General features: G+C 49.2%; 1 protein-coding gene and 1 long non-coding RNA gene across 5 annotated transcripts; one reads left to right on the top strand and one right to left on the bottom strand.

The window, feature by feature from the left end:
• Positions 1-693: 693 nt before the first annotated feature.
• Positions 694-1,626, bottom strand: LOC122369718. Its single transcript, XR_006254459.1, has 3 exons — positions 1,485-1,626; positions 1,142-1,246; positions 694-892 (listed from the first exon to the last, which is right to left on the bottom strand). It is a non-coding gene; the product is annotated as an uncharacterized LOC122369718 (long non-coding RNA).
• Positions 1,627-5,804: 4,178 nt separating this feature from the next.
• LOC122369716 (proton channel OtopLc-like) lies at positions 5,805-17,051 on the top strand. 4 transcript variants are annotated; one of them, XM_043344638.1, is made up of 12 exons: positions 5,805-5,941; positions 6,768-6,826; positions 11,366-11,480; positions 12,493-12,624; positions 12,804-12,960; positions 13,354-13,514; positions 13,717-13,921; positions 14,154-14,389; positions 14,666-14,859; positions 15,495-15,675; positions 16,091-16,264; positions 16,586-17,051. In XM_043344638.1, the coding sequence occupies exons 1-12, from the start codon at positions 5,912-5,914 to the stop codon at positions 16,712-16,714; spliced, it is 1,773 nt and encodes a 590-aa protein (XP_043200573.1). In that variant the 5' UTR covers positions 5,805-5,911; the 3' UTR covers positions 16,715-17,051. The 4 variants fall into 4 exon arrangements, with proteins under 4 accessions (XP_043200573.1, XP_043200571.1, XP_043200574.1 ...); XM_043344636.1 differs by having other exon boundaries at positions 14,127-14,389; XM_043344639.1 differs by lacking the exon at positions 11,366-11,480 and having other exon boundaries at positions 5,816-5,941; positions 14,127-14,389.
• The last annotated feature ends 859 nt before the right edge of the window (positions 17,052-17,910 follow it).

Below are 17,910 nucleotides of genomic sequence, written 5' to 3'. Positions count from 1 at the left end.
AGTCGGAGTCGGAGTCGGTCGGAGTCGACAGTTGTGACCGGAGTCGGAGTCGGAGTCGGAGTCGATTTTAGAAACCCGAGCCGGAGTCGGAGTCGGAGTCACCGAAAATCTGTCGACTCCGCAGCCCTGCTAGGTCTGCGGAGTCGGAGTCGGGAGTTGGAGTCGGTCGGAGTCGACAATTCTGCCCCCCACATAACACACACATATCATAACCATGTGGTAACCATATGGGCATGCCCATCTATTTCACATGGTGCCCACATGGGCTGCCCATATGGGCACCACACATATTTGGAAGGTGTTTCTGCATGGTAACCATATGGGCTGCCCCATGTGGTAACCATATGGGCTGCCCCATGTGGTAACCATGTGGGCTGCCCCATGTGGTAACTATATGGGCTGTCCCATGTGGTAACTATATGGGCTGCCCCATGTGGTTACCATATGGGCTGCCCCGTGTGGTAACCATATGGGCTGCCCTCGTGGTAACCACGTGGGCTGCCCCATTTGGTAAGCATATGGGCTGGCGGGCTGGCCATATGCAATCAATCGCAGCTTGTCGCAACTGGCAGATTATCGGCTTTCCCACGCGATGACTCCATATACCACCTATTGGTTGTAAGTTCTTTTGCAGCTTAAAACAGCTCGTTTTTCATCCCTCCTCGTACATCGATAAGTTAATAGTTACGAAAGTTTCATTTCAACGTAGGTATATTCACTTCAATATTCAGATGACAGACACTTGGTTAAGTTGAGAGACATGTTACACGGTGCCGCTTTCGTTGCCAGCGTTAGCGTCACGTTCAAAGTTCCTGCACCGTTGCTGCTGCCAAGGCCATATAAGCTGCTGTTGCCACCGCCGCTGCTGGTGGTGCCGCCGCCACTGCCGTTCCTGGTGGATCGAAATAGGTGTTTCAGTGTCACCATCCAAGTCAGTATTCACAAAAAATTATCTGAACACAAATATTTCTTTTAAAAAATGTACATATATTTCTTAAAAAAAAAAATATTTCTTAAAAAAATATTTCTTAATATTTATAACACAGCCAATAGCTTTTCAAGTCATCCACACAACACGTCACAGTCACATCATATTATATCATCACAAGCTGACGTCACGCCACGTCACTGAGTCACTCACGTTGTCGGCCGCCGTTCCGTTTGCCTCCAGCTACACATCTTGAGCGAGGATGTCGTCCGTCGAGTCTCGTATCGCATATTATTGCTGGGCTGAACTTCATGAAGGCTGAAATTAAATGTCATTCGTATAATCACAATCAGGCATTATGGCCAGATGTGTAAAGACGAGCCAGTCTTAGCCAAAGGATAGAAATGGTGAGGCTTTGGGTTAATTCAGTGAGTATCCTATTTCAGTTCAGATATTTTAGTGCATATCACCTACATATTTAGCCGTTAATGCTTGTTGCAATAATTCGGATCAATTTTCTGATTATAGTTAAGTACACAACATGGCAGAAACTTACATTGTCAGAAGAGGAGACGACAGACGACACTACACACTCAACACACCCATCTGCACCCCTTGGACGGGCTTGAAACTGGTAGCGACACAACGCGACAGAAGGGGACGCCCGGTCTCCCCTCACCGCCTCAGGCGAGGATCGTCCCGGGACGCCCGCCGCCGGCCGTATACAGTCTCGAAAACAGACAGTGGTCACTAAATTCCAGTAGGTACAGTCTCTAAAAATCACAGCGCACAAACGCACTAGAGATTAGCGTATCTGCTATAGAAGCCCACGATGCTCTTTTGCGAGCCCTGTGTGAGGCCGTGGGCCCATTGGAGTCGGAGTGCGGCCAGCGCGTACCCCAAGAGGCTGATTGGCGCCTTAGGACCTCACGGGCCCGTGGGACTCTGCACTCGAGAGAGGAGGGGGAGTGGGGGGTACGTGGCCCTGTAATCTTGTCAACACAACAGCGGGGCAACGTAGTATCGATATTGAATCGCAATGCTGAAACTCTACTTTGTATCAATGTTAAATCACATGTCGAATCTCTCAGCTTCAGCACACCTAACCCATCTAACACCCATATGGTTACCATGTATTTCCAGCCCATATGTTTCCCATGCCGAAGTGAGCCCACCTAGCCCATCTGAAAACCATATGGTTACCACGTGGGCAGCCCATGTGTTAACCATGCCAACTGAGCCCACCCTAGCCCATCTAAAACCCATATGGTTACCATGTATTTCCAGCCCATATGTTTCCCATGCCGAAGTGAGCCCACCTAGCCCATCTGAAAACCATATGGTTACCACGTGGGCAGCCCATGTGTTTACCATGCCAACTGAGCCCACCCTAGCCCATCTAAAACCCATATGGTTACCATGTATTTCCAGCCCATATGTTTCCCATGCCGAAGTGAGCCCACCTAGCCCATCTGAAAACCATATGGTTACCATGTGGGCAGCCCATGTATTTCCCATGCTGAGGTGAACCCTTCTAACCCATATGAAGCCCATCCATCCTATCTAAAACCCATATGGTTACCATGTGGGCAGCCCATGTGTTTCCCATCATCACGTAAGCCCACATATAGCCCACCTAAAACCCATATGGTTACCACGTGGGCAGCCCACGTATTTCCCATGCCCATGTAAGCCCACCTAGCCCATCTAAAACCCATATGGTTACCATGTGGGTGTGTTATGTGGGCCGGAGTCGGAGTCGGAGTCGGAGCTGGTTTTTGAAAGCCGGAGTCGGAGTCGCCGAAAATCCATCGACTCCGCAGCCCTGGCGCCTGGTGCCTTGGGTCACTGCTGCAGTAGCCTGGGGATGGATGTCGTGCTAACCACAGTATGTAGCTCCAGCAGTGCTGAATAATGCTAAGCCGAACTCTCGTCACTTGGGTATATGAAACGCCGTTTATAAAGTGGCATGATAATCGCTGACACCTACTGTATGCGAAATCATTCATGGACCCCTTCGGTTCGATGAGATCTGCGGTGAATCGCAATGATCTTTTATCTTTTGTAAACGGTAAATCTGATGCTTAATTTGTTTGAAATAGACTGTTTTTAACGTTAAATGAAAAATTTTAAAGATTTTTTCTCGACACCACTGTTCGTTTATGATCTGGTGATGTGACAGCTCAAGTGATGTGGAGCTCGACTTTCCATAGCAATATCGGCAAAAAGGAGTGACAATGCATCCAAAAAGTAGCGTTTCGCACCGATGATTTTATACATATGGTTGGCAAAAAGTGAGCGGGACGTAAAACCCGAGCTCTCCTTCCGTCCCGGTGCGGTTAAATACGCGTCTCTGGCTCCATACGTGAATCACACTCAGATCCGGCCGCTCCAGTCCCCATGTATAGCAAGGCCATGACTTGCCCCATCCAGCGGGTCGCTCGTGTCGCTTTCTCGCGAGGACGGCGACGACCAGTGACGTCGCGAAGTTCGGCGGGCACACCGAGGGGGGTAAACTGCTGGGTCACCACGCGGCGGGCCCACAGACGGCGGCCGGCCAGCGCACCGTGTTTTAACGCTGGCCAAAAACTGGCCAGGACGCGAAATATCGACTATTTTTAAACGTTTTCATTTGGCCACTATCGTGTTCAAAAATGATCAGAGCATCTTTAACGACGGAAACCTGTATTCTCTTTACTTTTGAAAACGTTGAAAATGTACAACAAAGTCAGACAATTCTGGAAAGCTAAACTTCGGCGAACAAACGCAGAAACAGTCGCCTTGCTTCACGTCAACATCTTCGAGCTTTGGATCGACAAAACTATATAATTTGGGTACCAAACGACAGCGCGAGCTTTTGGCTTTGTAATGAGTCAAAATTTATATAATTATGATGCATATAAGTGTTACATTTATTGATTTCCGTCAGCCCTTACATTGGCACACTTTTTTTAATATGTCAATATTCTAATAGAGCTACAAAAAATTGTACGCTAGTGTACGGTCTCGGACTACCACCACACTGTGGGTCAAGGAGTTGTCTATATGCCCTCAAAATTTCAGCTGCGCCTGAGTGCGCCGGTGTTGGGGGTGAACACTTTTTTGAACGAGTCACGTCTGCTCCTGCTGAGCCATGGGACGGTCGCTAGCGTGCGTCAAGGGAAAATGCTAGTACTCCTCGTTCATTATCTCGTCTGTTGTGACGAGTTGGTGTCCCATAGAAGGTCGCCGACCTTTGTGCGACCTGCCGTACCCTGGGGCGTAATCAGCTGACGGCACGACCCCCTACGACACGTGCCAGCTGCATTTTCATGTGTCGCGAGAAGAAAACAAAGGGTCTCCGGAACCGGAGACCGGACAATGTCGATGAATGACAGTTGTTCATTCAAAAACTGCTAGCATTCCTATGAAATATACATTTCTTAAATATCAACAGCGTTACCGGTGTAATTGATGAAGTATAGTACCTATAGGTCTATAACAGGAACCTTCCACCCCATGGCTATTGCAGTAAATTCATAGATGGGCTCTGGAGCTATATGGTCGCTACACATGCTTCCTTGATAGTTTATAAACATATTTAGTACCTGATGAAGCGCAATTAAATATTCATTGTGCCCAGTTTAATATGGGACTTTGAGCTGAAAGGTGACTGTATGAGACCTGACACCGACCGCTGATCACGATGATCGGCTTTTGGTCGTCCATTACCTTTTTGCGTTCGGCAGGGTTACCATCGGCCGCTTCAGTCAGTATTACTACGTTCGATGTAGGTGGTATGGTACCATTAGTGCTGTCCACCTTTATGAAAAAGCATCAGTTTGCTGCAGTAAGCGTCAATTAGTATGACAATGAAGTGCTTTTACATGCACGTTGCATGCTACATAACGCACCATACAATAGGAATTGGTAAGAAGTTTTGGGATACATTCTACCATTTCACGTCATGCGATGACGGATCCAGTGAAGGGCACAGTGGGTATTTGCCCTCCCCATAGCTGAATAGTGTGGGCAAGACTATCCTTTTGCCGCTCCCAAAGCTTTTGGTGATGAGAAATATAATACAGCGTCGATGCCTATCTGGACGAAAAGCAGGTCTTTTTGTCACAATCATTTTGAGGGATGGAGCTGACCGCTCGCTGCTCATTGTTTAGGTCGGTATGCTGATAACAGATGGAACTCCCTGAACTGCACACATGCAGATTGCAGACGTATGAAGCGTTGTAAAATCACCGGCGCGGCGGTGGGTCGAGGTCACCGAATGGGTCGGAAACTTTTGCCCTCTCCAAACGGATTAGCTGGATCCGCCCCTGACGTCATGTGACGTAAAACATACAGGACTCTGGACTTACTAAAGTGGAGACAGGGTTAACATCAAGTTGCTATCAAAACATACGTTTGAAAATGTTTTTGAAATAAATATAAAGATTGTAGGTCATATATATATAAGTCCTATATAAGGGCATTCAACGTCATCTGAGGTCATCAACGCTAATTAACAAGGTCATGTCCTCAACCTTGGCTTGCCTCGTCGATGAGCCTTGCTCAGACTTACGATTACTTTTACAGATACGATTACAAATTTACAGATACCTAAATGCTCGTGCATTCATAGCTAGAATATGACACAATATTTGTATATGTTTCGTGACACTTGTGACGTCATAAACAAGTACATAAGCATCTGGTCCGACACATTTTGCACTTTAAATGATCGTTAGTCTCCAACGTTTCGTTTGAGCCCAAAAACACGTCTGTATCTCATATAGTTTCTTAGTCGAGCCCTGGCCAGTTTTGATCCTGAGTTAAAACATAGTGCAGCGGCGCGGGTGTGCGGAACCGGTCCGGATCGGGAGAGCGGCAAACACCCGCGCACACCCGCGCGGACGGGCAGACGCACAGCGGCGAGTGAGCGCAGTCGCGTGGTCTGAGAGAGGGTTGTCCGAGACGGTGACTGTCGGTGCTCGCATATCTGTGCCAGAAATGGACACATCAGTCGATTCGGATAAAAAGGTACGTTATGGTGATTGCTGGTCTGAACATAAAACGTGTGTTTCTAATTTCTTCCATCAGATAGCTAGGCATATATAATTTGCTAGGAAGCCTAAGTGATTTAAACGCCTTTTATCTACCGGCTAGTAATAGGGGATTTATATCAAGTGGTTGGCTGAATGCACCATGCTGACAAAATCCCCTAAGTGCACTTTTTTCGTCACACTCCGCCACTGGATTCTTAATGACAATTTTGAGGGTCCGTTTTAAGGTAACAGGCTTTTAAAATTAATTGAACATTGAAGGTATTCAGAAACTTTTAAACTCTAGTGTTTGACCCAAAAAGTGTTTTTCAAGTGAACCGTTTCATTGCGATCTGCAGGTAGGTACCAAAATTGGGCTATTAACATCTTAGCTGACAATTATGACATGTTAATCGGTCTTGTGAAAACGCAAATATGCACAATCTCTCAGACTCTCACTAACATAACAGGAATGTTTCACACATCCTAACAGCCGGACATCCAAAGCTCGCGATAAGGAAATACCGGTGCCGTCAACGTCAAACAATTTCGGCCGGCCGTTCGGCGCGGAGACGGTGCATTGTAGGTACTCCAGTCGCGCAGTACCTATATAGGGCATTGGTCGCGCAGATGGTCTCGGCATGCAATGGCGGGCGTCCGATGCAAACCCGCTGGCTAAAGCGGTCACATATGGCGCGAAGCGTATTTAATGGTCGAGATTATGTTTCGTTGGCAAATTATTTTATTTGTATTTCCTTTCACTTGTGTAGGTATTATTTTGCAGCCGACTATACCTAATGTGATCAACATTTCTCGTTTTCCAGGAATCTTTGGAAGACAGTTCTTCATCTTCTTCGAACTCATGGCCAGTCAAGAATTCAAAGTAAGTCTATGGGTGTCTGTTGGCAGAGAGAGCCGGAGTATCGATCAAATTAAGCATCTGTATCAGACCCAGGAGTAAGCCGCGTGTAACTCGATAGCTTATAAGCATTACACGAATTAAACTAAACGAATTTGACAAGACACTACGAACTTCTCTTCGAGCCCAGCATGACTGGCATACGCCCCCAGTCGTGTTGGACATGGATTCGGTCCGGTACTGGGGTCGTGGATATGAACAGTGGAATTCATTGCATCTAAAACGGTCGCCCTCTATTTACGTAGCTGCTATAGCTAGAGCTTGCGGTATAGGTACCAGCCTACCTACATCAACAGCAGTGCACATTGAGCCCTTGAGAGGGCAAATCACTATGTAGAAGAGGGTAAACTTATATGTTTCCACGCGAAAATTTAACAGGCTGACGAACTACAGCACAATCCTTTACAAACGCACTCTGGGAACCTCAGTTCCGTCACAGCAGCCAATACTGTGCCGAAAAGTGCATTTGCTTATGAGATAACTTTGTTGCCAATTCAAAGCCTGCGCTAAACAGATCATCAGGAAGGAATTTGGAATAATTTTGAATCCCAAGGAGGTTACAAGTAATCGTGTGAAGAGGTTATACGAGTAATCGTGTCAAGAGGTAACAATCGTGTCCAGGTAGCCTTGAACGGTCGGTCCTGGTCATTGCCTGCGACTGAACGTGCACTGCTGGCTCTCTCATGGCTGTGACCGTTCCCGCTAACCACCGACCACCCTCTTCAAGAGCATGCTCACAAAGTGACTAAAGCGAAGAGCTGAAAATTTAAACCTAAAAGCTAAAAACCTTTTTAACGCCAGAGTTATTTTTAACTTGAGCTGTGGGTCCTAGACGTACGGGGTTCGATGTTTTACCTATCGTGTAGGTACTGTGCAGGGTCGGGAGAACAAACACCGGTGAGCGGCGCACAAACGTCTAAGTAGGACCCGCAGAGGCCTGAGGCACGCGCGTAGGCCATGGACAAACAGGCCGGCAGTGTTCGTGAACAAACATTTTAGTGCTCATGCTAACCTTTCTTTTCCGAGAGAAATTGTTAATAGACGGGGAAAGCAGCAGCACGCGCCGCCGACAGCGGGTGTTTTGTGAAGGGCAGACGGCGAGGCGGCGAGGCGCCTCCATGCAAGCTTCCTCCAGCTACATAATTCGCACTTGAAAGTACTTTGTGCCCTCCAACGCATCTCAGGCCCCCGTATACACAAACCAACCAACTGGGTTGATTATTCCCGCTCTATAATGCAACATTATCTCCCAATTCACAAATCTATTATGCTGTAAGTCGCAACTCCTTTCACGTATTTGGGACATATGTGGACCGGCCGCATGTTGAGCGCGATTAATCAAAAACTGGCATAATCTTGAATCATATTGTTTCATGAATGCAACATAATAGCCGCATCAAGTACACAGCCTTTGCTCTATAGCCTCTGTCTGCCACGTTGGTATTGTTCCACTTCTTTGAGGCGGACATCCGCACATGCACCCGGCGAAGGTCGGCGTGTCACCCACGCGACCGGCGACTGTTGTGCGGTGCGCGGTGACGTTACTTCCGGTGACGGTGCGGGGAAGGTGACGCGCTGCGCCGGTCGGTGACGGCGCCGCGCGTGCGTCGGCGCCGCTGACGGACCGTTCGGTCCACTGTGATTCAGTTGGAGGACCCAGCGTCGCTCAGTCACCGACCGAAGACGGCGGGCTATCAGAAGCTGCCCGCCTTCGTTATACAGTGGTCTGCTGGAAACTGCCCAGCGGCGCTTATACAGCGTTCTCTCAGGAGCTGCTTGCTCGCCTTCGCTCTACAGCGGTCTACTGGAAACCATGCCCATCGGCACTTATACTCGGCGTCTGTGAAGAGCCGCACGTGGTCTGTCGGAAGCTGCCCAACGCATCTACAGAGATCTTCGTCGCGCTTTGCCCGCCGGCAATACATTGGTCTGTCGGTAGCTGCTCATCGGTATAAAAACGGTCTGTCGGAAGCTGTTCAGCATGGCGGCCAGCGTGGCTCGGCTCGGCTGGAGAGGCGATACCAGGGGAAGGTGAGATCAGCAGCAACGCAGATCTACTGGTAGAAGGTCGGGGATTCAGAAGGTATGTAGAAGCCGAGATTTGTTCGCAGTTGCCGGTCAGCGCCGTAAGATGCACTTGCAACCATCATTTTCCTCCTTCCCGAGCAATTCAGTGGAAATGCAGATGGTAAGATAGGGACAGCGATACAGATTCACGTGAAAATGAATTTTATGATCATCCACCGATCAGCAGCGGTTAATTATCATTTTGTTGATGCCCATGAGCTAAGTTTAAGTATTGGCTTTAGGGCTGATCTGTTTCAAACTGTTCTAATATTTTCTTTTGATCACAGGGAAACTGAAACAATCCAGGTGCCTATTTTTTTTGTAGTAGGTACCTAAGTAGCTCATATCCGTTATAGGTATATTGTCGAAAAAATTAGTTCCTTAAATGTTTATTACTATGACGTTCTTGATTTTCTAACGCAGATATTTACAGAAAGAGGAAAAATTTTCAGGTGCCATATCGAAACGCAAAATATTGAATAGCAAAATCATAGAATGCATTATCTGTAGGTAGGTACCTATCGTCAAAACATCGAAAGCAAAATATTGAAACGGTAAAATTTCGAAATCGCAAAATAACGAATTGCATAATATCGAAAGAGAGAACATCGAATCTTAAAATATCGTAATACCTACTTACAAAATATCGAGAGACAAACGATAGGTACAAACTATAGGAACTATAAACTACAAACAATAGGTAGGTATATCGAAAGCTAAATATCGAAAAAGAAAATAACAGCAAACGACAAATATCGAAAAAATAACATGTAACATACCTACATCTAAGACGATGGTGGCGAGTAGGGATGGCGTTTTTGTTGCATTTTATCTTTCACCTACGTAAGGTGCATAATGCATATGCTCTTTGTTGCGTCTTTATGTTTTCGTATAAGTAACTAATTAGGTACTGATTCACTGGCGAATCAAGAAAGGCGGTCTTGGACACTGTAGGGGGAGCGGGCATCCCCCAAAATTCTCCAAATTCCAAAAACACATGGGATTTCGATTCCTTACGCACTGCCCAGCCGGACGCCGGTCCCGTAGCCCAGTCGATAGAGCGCTGGACTCCTCGTGAGAGCACGCGTTCCCGGTTATAACAGTCCGGGTTCGAAGCGAGACGGGCGCTTGACGTTTATGGGCCTCCTGACAGGTATGGTTGCGGTTGGTGGCAGGCCGTAGCCAGGCGAAGTCAGTGAGGGGACCGGCCACGCGCAGCTATGTGCGCACGTTAAACTTCTGCCAAATTGAATGGACTTTAAATTCAGCCAAGGAACCGGAATTGCGCGATCGGAGGGTAGAGGGCAGGGTCAACGCAGCAAGCTTCGCTTAGCGGGGGCTCTGTCCTTGTGAAGCCTTCCATTCAAAAGGTCCGGGCTAAATTTATAAAAAAAAGAAATACTGCTGTGTAGTCTAACTCAAACTTTCCTAATAAAAGTGGCTTAGTTTTCGGTTTATTCTGAAAAAAATCGCAAATTTTCGCCGATTTCGGGCGCTGCGCGGGGGGGGGGGGGGCATTCGCACCAAATGCTGCCCCCTTCCCCCCCCCCCCCCCAGTATCCACCAGTGTGCTGCTCGCATCCTTGGGCTTTAGATTGTCTGGCGGTGTGCTTAATTACGCCATCAATTACGCTAAGCGGAAATGAATAGCTTACCGAGCCAAAGCCTTTACCTACCTACATCCCTGGCTTTATCCCCTACCCTGCGGTGAGCCTATTGATAGTCGCTGGACCGCTGACCAGCTCAATATTACTCCGAATGAATCAGAACGGAATGCCAATCGTGTACGACAGTGCGACGTAGGACATAAATGAAACAAGGAACCCCTTGGCCCTTTCCTTCGTCCAAGGGATTCGAAAAGCTGGCTTGCAATGTGTGTGCTCGCGAATCGTTTATTTGCGCAACGCGATGGACTAATAGCCACTTTGCTAATAGGTAGGTACCTTTCACGTTTCATTTATGGACTTATCTCTGCTTATTGATGTATTTTTGTGCATTGTTTTTTTTTTTTCGAGTGGTGTTTCGGCGTTTATAATCCGGCAAACGTTATGTCACAGAAGTTTTAATAAAAAAAAATATTGGTCTGAATCCGGCCTCATTTTTTCAGAAAATTGTTTACCTAGAACTTCTCATAGTGGACATCTCATATTATAGTACCATCGCCTATTTATCTCAGATATCGGCCAAAACCTGCCTCAGAATGGGATGGACGGCCTGACTGTTCGACAAGACCGGTGATGTCCAAGTTACGCGGAGTACAACGCTCAGTACGACGATCCCCTTTTAGACTGATTGACTTGACTGTGGGCAGTGCAGTGCTGGGCTCCATTGTTTTATCGAGCTCTACCAGCACGCACACAAACGTGCACGAAGTAAAACTGTTAAGCTGTTCAGACCAATGGTGCTTAATGTTTTCCTCGAACTGTTTTCCCTCAGGACGGCGTCGTTCCGCGTGCTGTCTCTAGTGTACGCCAAACTGTTGGTGGTCGTGTGCATCGCCTTCCTTATCTCCGAGATCGTCACCACCAACGTCCCGCTTCACTATTACGAGGTGAGCTAGGTGACCGGCATTTTCATAACGCCGGTAGTTTGCTTATCCCGATCGTTGGCACCAGTCATTTGTGGCACCGTTTACTTCTGCAGCCACGAGAGCTTTCGTCGACGGCAATATACCAGCCAAGCGTTAAGACTCTTTCAGCAGTGGGTGGGTGTCGCTGAAACGTTCGTCGCTCTAAAACAAAAGACCTTGCGGCAAAGACGATGCCTCAAAGACCGCCTCTGAAATCCCGTTTATGCTGTATCATATGCTTGACTCCTACGCCATATGTCGGAGAGAGCAGCTAACCGTACTTGTCCCGTAACTAGCTCTAGCTCATGAATGACAATTGTGAAAGAAACCCCAAGGTGGGATGGCGAGGGCAGTGCGTGCCCGGGGAGAGGCACAGGCGCTGAAAAGCCACGACTGCTGTCACTGACCGCCTGGACGGACCGGCGACGGTCCACGCTGACTCGGCGAGTTGTGGTGCGGCCCGACGGAGCGGTGAAAGGCTGGTCCAGACAGATGGATCGAGAAACGGCCAGCCGCAAACGGCGGCCTGTGGAACCCACAGATCCGGAGTGTAAACAGCTTTGAGTAGGAATCTGAGCCGTAAGCCAATCAACCGCTAACTTGGCTACGCTCAGGTTTGACCTAAGAGTCGTCGCGTGAAGGATTGGCGTCAGCTACCTATTCGATTAGGACGATGTCAATGTGTTGTTTTGAAAGGGGACTGAAATGTATAATGCTTTACATAGGGTCGGGATGTGAATGTGTATGCGCGAATGGGAAAATTGCCTACCACATTTGTCGGATAACGCAGAAAGCCGACATTGAATTCAACTTGCCATGGACATGTTGTGGACAGGTATTCATGACCAATACGAGAAACGTTTGAGGCTTTCCCTCTGTTTCAAACATTAGACCGCGGCGACCTTCGCATAACATCGCTGAACCACCTGTGCGGTTGCCGGTTGCTGTCCGTCTAATGTCCATGACATTGACACCAGTGTTGCCGGTCGCGCAGGGTTTCTTCGCGTACATGTACGGCGGCAGCATCCTGTTCCTCAGCTATGTGTTTGTCTACCTGCTGAGAGAACCCTCGGGACGGACCGGAGCCGCGGGCAGCAGGGACTGCAACACACTCTTCTGGAACAAGGTGAGTGTTGACCTAAAGCCAGACCTCGGGCAATCGACTTCAACTAGTTATGTTATCGTAGCTGGACTGAAATGCTGCACATGCCGAGAAAGTTGGAATGAAGGCTTACAATACGAGTGCGAAAGCATGCAAAAATACAAGGTTATGTCCATCACCAATCGCCTACATGTTGTCCCCAGTGGCGAAGCCGGGGCTCTCCGGTGGAAGTGAGCCTGAACAACATCAACGGCTCTCATGCGGAGACGCGCGGAGCCAGCGTTGCGCGTCTGCGAAAGGCCCGAACCAGCGACAACGACCACAGCCACGGAGGCTTCTTCCTGCGCGTGGGGGCCATCGGTGAGGCATTGGGGCAGTGCTGGGAGCTCAATATTCGCACATATGCCTACATACACCCACATCCACGTGGCAAGCAATGTAGGTACCGACAATGCACAGCAGTTCATCAACGAACCTGTGAATAGGCATGTTCCGTTGATACGATCATAGGCGGCGGAACGGGGAGGGCACCGGGGCACCGTGCCCCCCTTTGATTTTGGCATTTTAACATTAGCCCTATGGGCGTTGCATGGAAAGAATGGGACCAAAAGTCGGCAGTGCTTCCCCCTTAATTATAGGTGTTCCGCCGCTTCTGGATACGATCTCTTGGCAATTTGCATGACTGCCATGGTACAGATATGTATATTTTCTGTATAATGTGACGTTGCTTACTAACCATCGCCTGTCTGATAGCGTTTGGCCTTGGAGCTATGGTGTACAACGGCCTAGAGCTGGGATCCTATTTCGAGCTGCCGAATGACTCGGACTGTCGGAAGATCCTCCTGGCTGTGAATCCATGCCTCCAGGCCACATTTACTTTCATGCAGATGTACTTCATCTTCGCCAACCCAAAGGTGAGTGGTAGACCAGTTTCTAGGAATTGAAAATGGACATTATGCCTTCAGCGGATTCGGTGCGTAACAGCAACGTAACTGCAGCAAACTTGTGTGGCACTCCTGCTTAAATGATATCACAAATCAAAACGTCTTCATACTTCAAAGTGAAGTCAAGCTCGCCAGAGAAATCTACTGGCATCGTCCCACTTATTCGTTTCAGCTGAACATCCACAAGCTGAAGCTGGTGGCCCGGTTCGGTCTGATGCACGTGGTGGCAACGAACGTGTGCGTGTGGGTGCGCACTCTGGTCCGTGAAAGTCTGCGCGTGTTTGTGGAGTACGCCGAGGAGGGCGAGCGCCACGGGGACGAGGATCACTCCGGCGAACGCGAAGACCACGAGGCGATTGAGGATTTTTCATCATTCGGTAAGTGTGCTGAGAACATACAATTAAAAATGGCGATTTCAGAATGCATGCAAATTTGTGTGTAATTTCATCAAAATCGTGATGGTCAAGCTTCGGACAATGCTTCATCTGATGTTTTTCATGATAGATTCAAAGTCCTTAACATCATCTGAATCTCCAAAATGACCGGTCGGTACTAACTACTAACCAACTAACCGTTCATTAGTCAGAACCTACGGGTTCCGTTTCACAGGAGTGGCGAGCGTGGCCGGCCGCCGAGGGAACCAGACGTGCGGCAGGGTGAACATCATGGGCTCGATCGTCAGCGACGCCTCGCCCTACCTGTTCCCGCTCATCATCGAGTACTCGCTGATCGGCGCCACGGTGCTGTTCGTCATGTGGAGACATGTCGGCCGCTGTCCGCGCTACGTGTCCACGGACAGCGACGACCGGTCCAGCGCCGGCGAACGGCGACCGACGGCTGGAAAGGTGAGCCGCGAAACAGCCCTCAGACGAGAGCTCATTAGAGGCGCCACTCAGCTCTTCATGCATACGTTGTGAATCATTGCGGGAGACTGGAGCTCAACTTAAGTCCACAACAGCCTGTAAATACCTTCATAAATTTCTTCTCATAAGGGCGTTTCGATAAGAACGTAAGCGAAGGCGTAGATGGGGACGAAAACATCCGATAAGGACATGATATACCTACTGAAGAGCGGCACCTGTGTGTTTCCTTGTTGAATCGTCCCGCGATCCTCTGCCCAGGTGGACTGTGTGGGCGTCTCGAAGGGTCTGTTCGCCGGCCTGCTGGTGGTCGCGGCCATCGTCATCAGTCTGGTGCTGTTCTTCGTGCTGGTGGGACGCGACGACCACCGGCGGCTAGCGATCCTCCTGGCCGACACCAGCCACGCAACCATCCTCGTGCTGATGGTGTTCACCTGCCTGGCCGGATTCATCAAGTAGGTTTCCCGGGACTCGGGAGATCTTGAGCTGCGACGATCTTGGTATCAGTCTTGGTTTCTCGAAATTATAACGGTGCCTAGTAGCGTCACCCAATGTAACACTGGTCTGTTGGAGACGCAAGCTGATCACAGTCTCACTCAGAAATCATCTGAATCAGACGGTGATCTGGGCCCGATCAGATTCACGTAGGCAATACGCTGCTCCCCCAGCTGGAGGTGACATGCGTGACGGTCGCGTCACAGATGAGCTGACACGTGTTTATTTGGACGTATGGCGCAGCTCTCCTGAGGCACCCCTGGATCAGACGTCGTGGGTGGTGGGCACGGGCGTCAGTGGCCGCTGACAGCAGATTCATGCCAAGACGCGGGCAGAGCTGAACACAGAGCGCATGTTTGTTTAACCCTGCACAGGGTATACGGTCCGGGGAGGTCACGAGGTGCAGACGCTGACGTATGCAAGTCCTGCGGACGAAGTTCCCATTTTATATCACTAAAATGTACATTTCCCTCGCATTTTCTTCCTTGGATGACGCAAAGCACACATAAGTGTCATCGTTTTGTTTCCCAAAACAATAATGCCATAAGAGTTCACGGCCAAAGACGCTGAACTTCTGTCAACGTGTTCGTCTCAGATGTCGTCAGCTAAAGTTTGCCTACGACAAGCCGGACGACCTGGATACGATTCTGCTGCGTATCTCCGGCTTCGGCCTGTTCCTGTACTCGACGTTCTGCCTGATCGCCGCCGCCCTGTCGCCGCAGAAGAACGTCTCCAGCGTCCTGCTGCTCATCACCTCGCTGCTGGTTGTCATCCAGGTGAGGTTAGGGTACTGGAGGCAACCAACCATGGATGGCAAAAAGTGGTTCTGCGGTGAGTTGCAGCCAGTTTTGCTTACGGACATTTGGGCCCCTAAACAGCCTTTCAAGCCTAACCAACTGAAATCCTTAGTGTTGACGCTATGTTTTTATCTTGTTTCTTTAAAGAGACAATTGTTTTGCTTACATCCGGCCTTAACGACCCAAACCGCCCATGACGCTCAACGTCACGATCGTCGACCAGACACCTGCCGTGACGCTTTGCGTGACGGTGCGACACCATTCATGACGCTGTCCGTGACGATCCGACAATGACCGTGACTCAGTTGCGTCACGTCTCGCGGATCGCTGTCCCAGCCTGTCGACTGGACCCGCTGCCAGGGCGCCGACTGACTGGAGGACATCTCGTTCACAGGTGCTGGCACAGCTGGTCTTCATCTCGGACGTCATGAAGCGTTCTGTGTACCTGCCCGAGCACGACCGGACCAAACCTGGCCGACAGCTGGTCACGTTTCTTCTGCTCTGCAATCTGGCACTCTGGGTTGTCTACACCATGGAAATCGACAAAGTGGACGCCAACCCTGTCCAGGTAACGGCACAAGTCACAACGAAATGTTACGTGAGCTTCTGAGGAGTTTTATGAATGTGTCTCAGTTGACTAGGGCCGCTGTTCCGTTCGGCCACTTGCCACTGGTTTGTGCCATGGCACTAAGTGACCGATTGCTGGTCTGTATCGCCAACTGACTGTAGCCAATGGTCCGTGCCACCAAGTGGCTGTGAATTGTCAATGTCACCAACTGGTTGTTGCCAACGGACTGCCACTAACGACAGTAGCTAGTGGTGTTTATCGCCAGTTGACTGGCCTGTTGTGTGTGTCGCTAACTGACTGTGACCTGTGGTCCGTCCCCAGCTGCATTTCTACGGGCCGCTGCCGTGGGCGGTGATCCTGCGCGCCACCCTGCCACTGGCCATCTTCCACCGCTTCCACTCCACCGTGGTGCTGGCGGAAGTGTGGAAGTCTAGCTACAGGCTCCAGTGAACCGCCTGACGCCGAACGCACTCATGCACTGCTGCTATCATCCGCGCGCATTATGTCTTTGTAGCGCTAACCCAACGTGCCACTCGCGCTGAATGTCATTACTAAGTGTGGTGATTCATGATCTGTTTGTTGATCTGAACGGCATGGTCCGTGCCATGCGCCATAGGACCATCAAACAAGACAAGGTGGCGCATGGATAACGCATTTTTACAGCGTTTTTATATTCTTCCTTTTACAAATTGTGACGCATTGCCGAAAGAAAAGTTGTTCAACCATGGCCTGTCAATTGGTTTACACTGTTTTTAGTTGCCAATATTACATGCGTAGTGTGCGGTGTGTGCGTGTGTTTAGCTTGTGAATATCCTTTGAACTCTTCGTGGTACTCTTGAAAGTTGGATTCTACGCCACGACACTCGGCTTCTTGGGCACACATTGGGTCAGTTGAAGTAGCCGAAAATAAACACCTGCCAATGACTATAAGAAACGCTTAAACAACAGTTGAGTTGCATTTAAGTAGAGTTTAAACTAAAGTGAAAGCATAGTATCTTTGCCCTTCATCTCTTCAACTGCCTTGTAGATGCCGCACATCTCACCAGTTAAGCACAACAGGACAAATGTATGCACTATGCAGCCAATCCCATCGATCTTGCTAGGTCAGGGGTCGGCAAATGGTGGGGCATGCCCCCTTTGGGGGTAATGGCGCCCTTCGGCGGGGGGTAATGAGGGCCTCTGAGAAAGCCTCATCTTTTTTAGAATTAATGGCTCCTTGGGACAGACATCGCAACTGTTGTGCCCCATGGGATTTAAAGATTAGTCGAGGTCAAACGCACAAAGCATGAACTGATTAGCTGACGCATGCCAATTTTCATGTAGCTGCTCACCATTCCGTACAGTCGTGCAAAAGTAACTGTCATGTATTAACCGGCGCTCGTCTATTGGTGTTTTCACAGTCACTAACGCAAGGGAGAGGAGTCGTCCATTGCACCCTGACCCGAGCATCTCGGCCTCTGAGCTGGAGCTTTGCAGAAAAAAATGAGTGTGTTGCCCGTGAAGATAGGCAGTCGCTGCTACCCAATTTAAAGGTCCTTGGTCATTGGGTGACCTTCCAGAGGCCAATGACAGATGCCGAGTAAATCGGGTATCGCTGTAACTTCTTGAAGTGAGATTTTGTGGCCTGCTATGATCTCAAGATATAT

The sequence above is a fragment of the Amphibalanus amphitrite genome, unplaced genomic scaffold (genome assembly GCF_019059575.1).
Source record: "Amphibalanus amphitrite isolate SeventyFive unplaced genomic scaffold, NRLGWU_Aamphi_draft 001065F_arrow, whole genome shotgun sequence".
Classification (NCBI taxonomy): domain Eukaryota; kingdom Metazoa; phylum Arthropoda; class Thecostraca; order Balanomorpha; family Balanidae; genus Amphibalanus; species Amphibalanus amphitrite.
The sequence above is the reverse complement of the archived record's forward strand: the minus strand, read 5'-3'. Positions and strand labels throughout refer to the sequence as shown.

Excerpts from the sequence above, each read along its gene's own strand:
- LOC122369716 (XM_043344635.1), top strand. The coding sequence starts at position 10,740 with ATGAAACAAGGAACCCCTTGGCCCTTTCCTTCGTCCAAGGGATTCGAA. Across the intron at positions 11,481-12,492 it reads TCCCGCTTCACTATTACGAG|GGTTTCTTCGCGTACATGTA; the intron begins GTGAGCTAGGTG and ends CCGGTCGCGCAG. Across the intron at positions 16,265-16,585 it reads TGGACGCCAACCCTGTCCAG|CTGCATTTCTACGGGCCGCT; the intron begins GTAACGGCACAA and ends GTCCGTCCCCAG.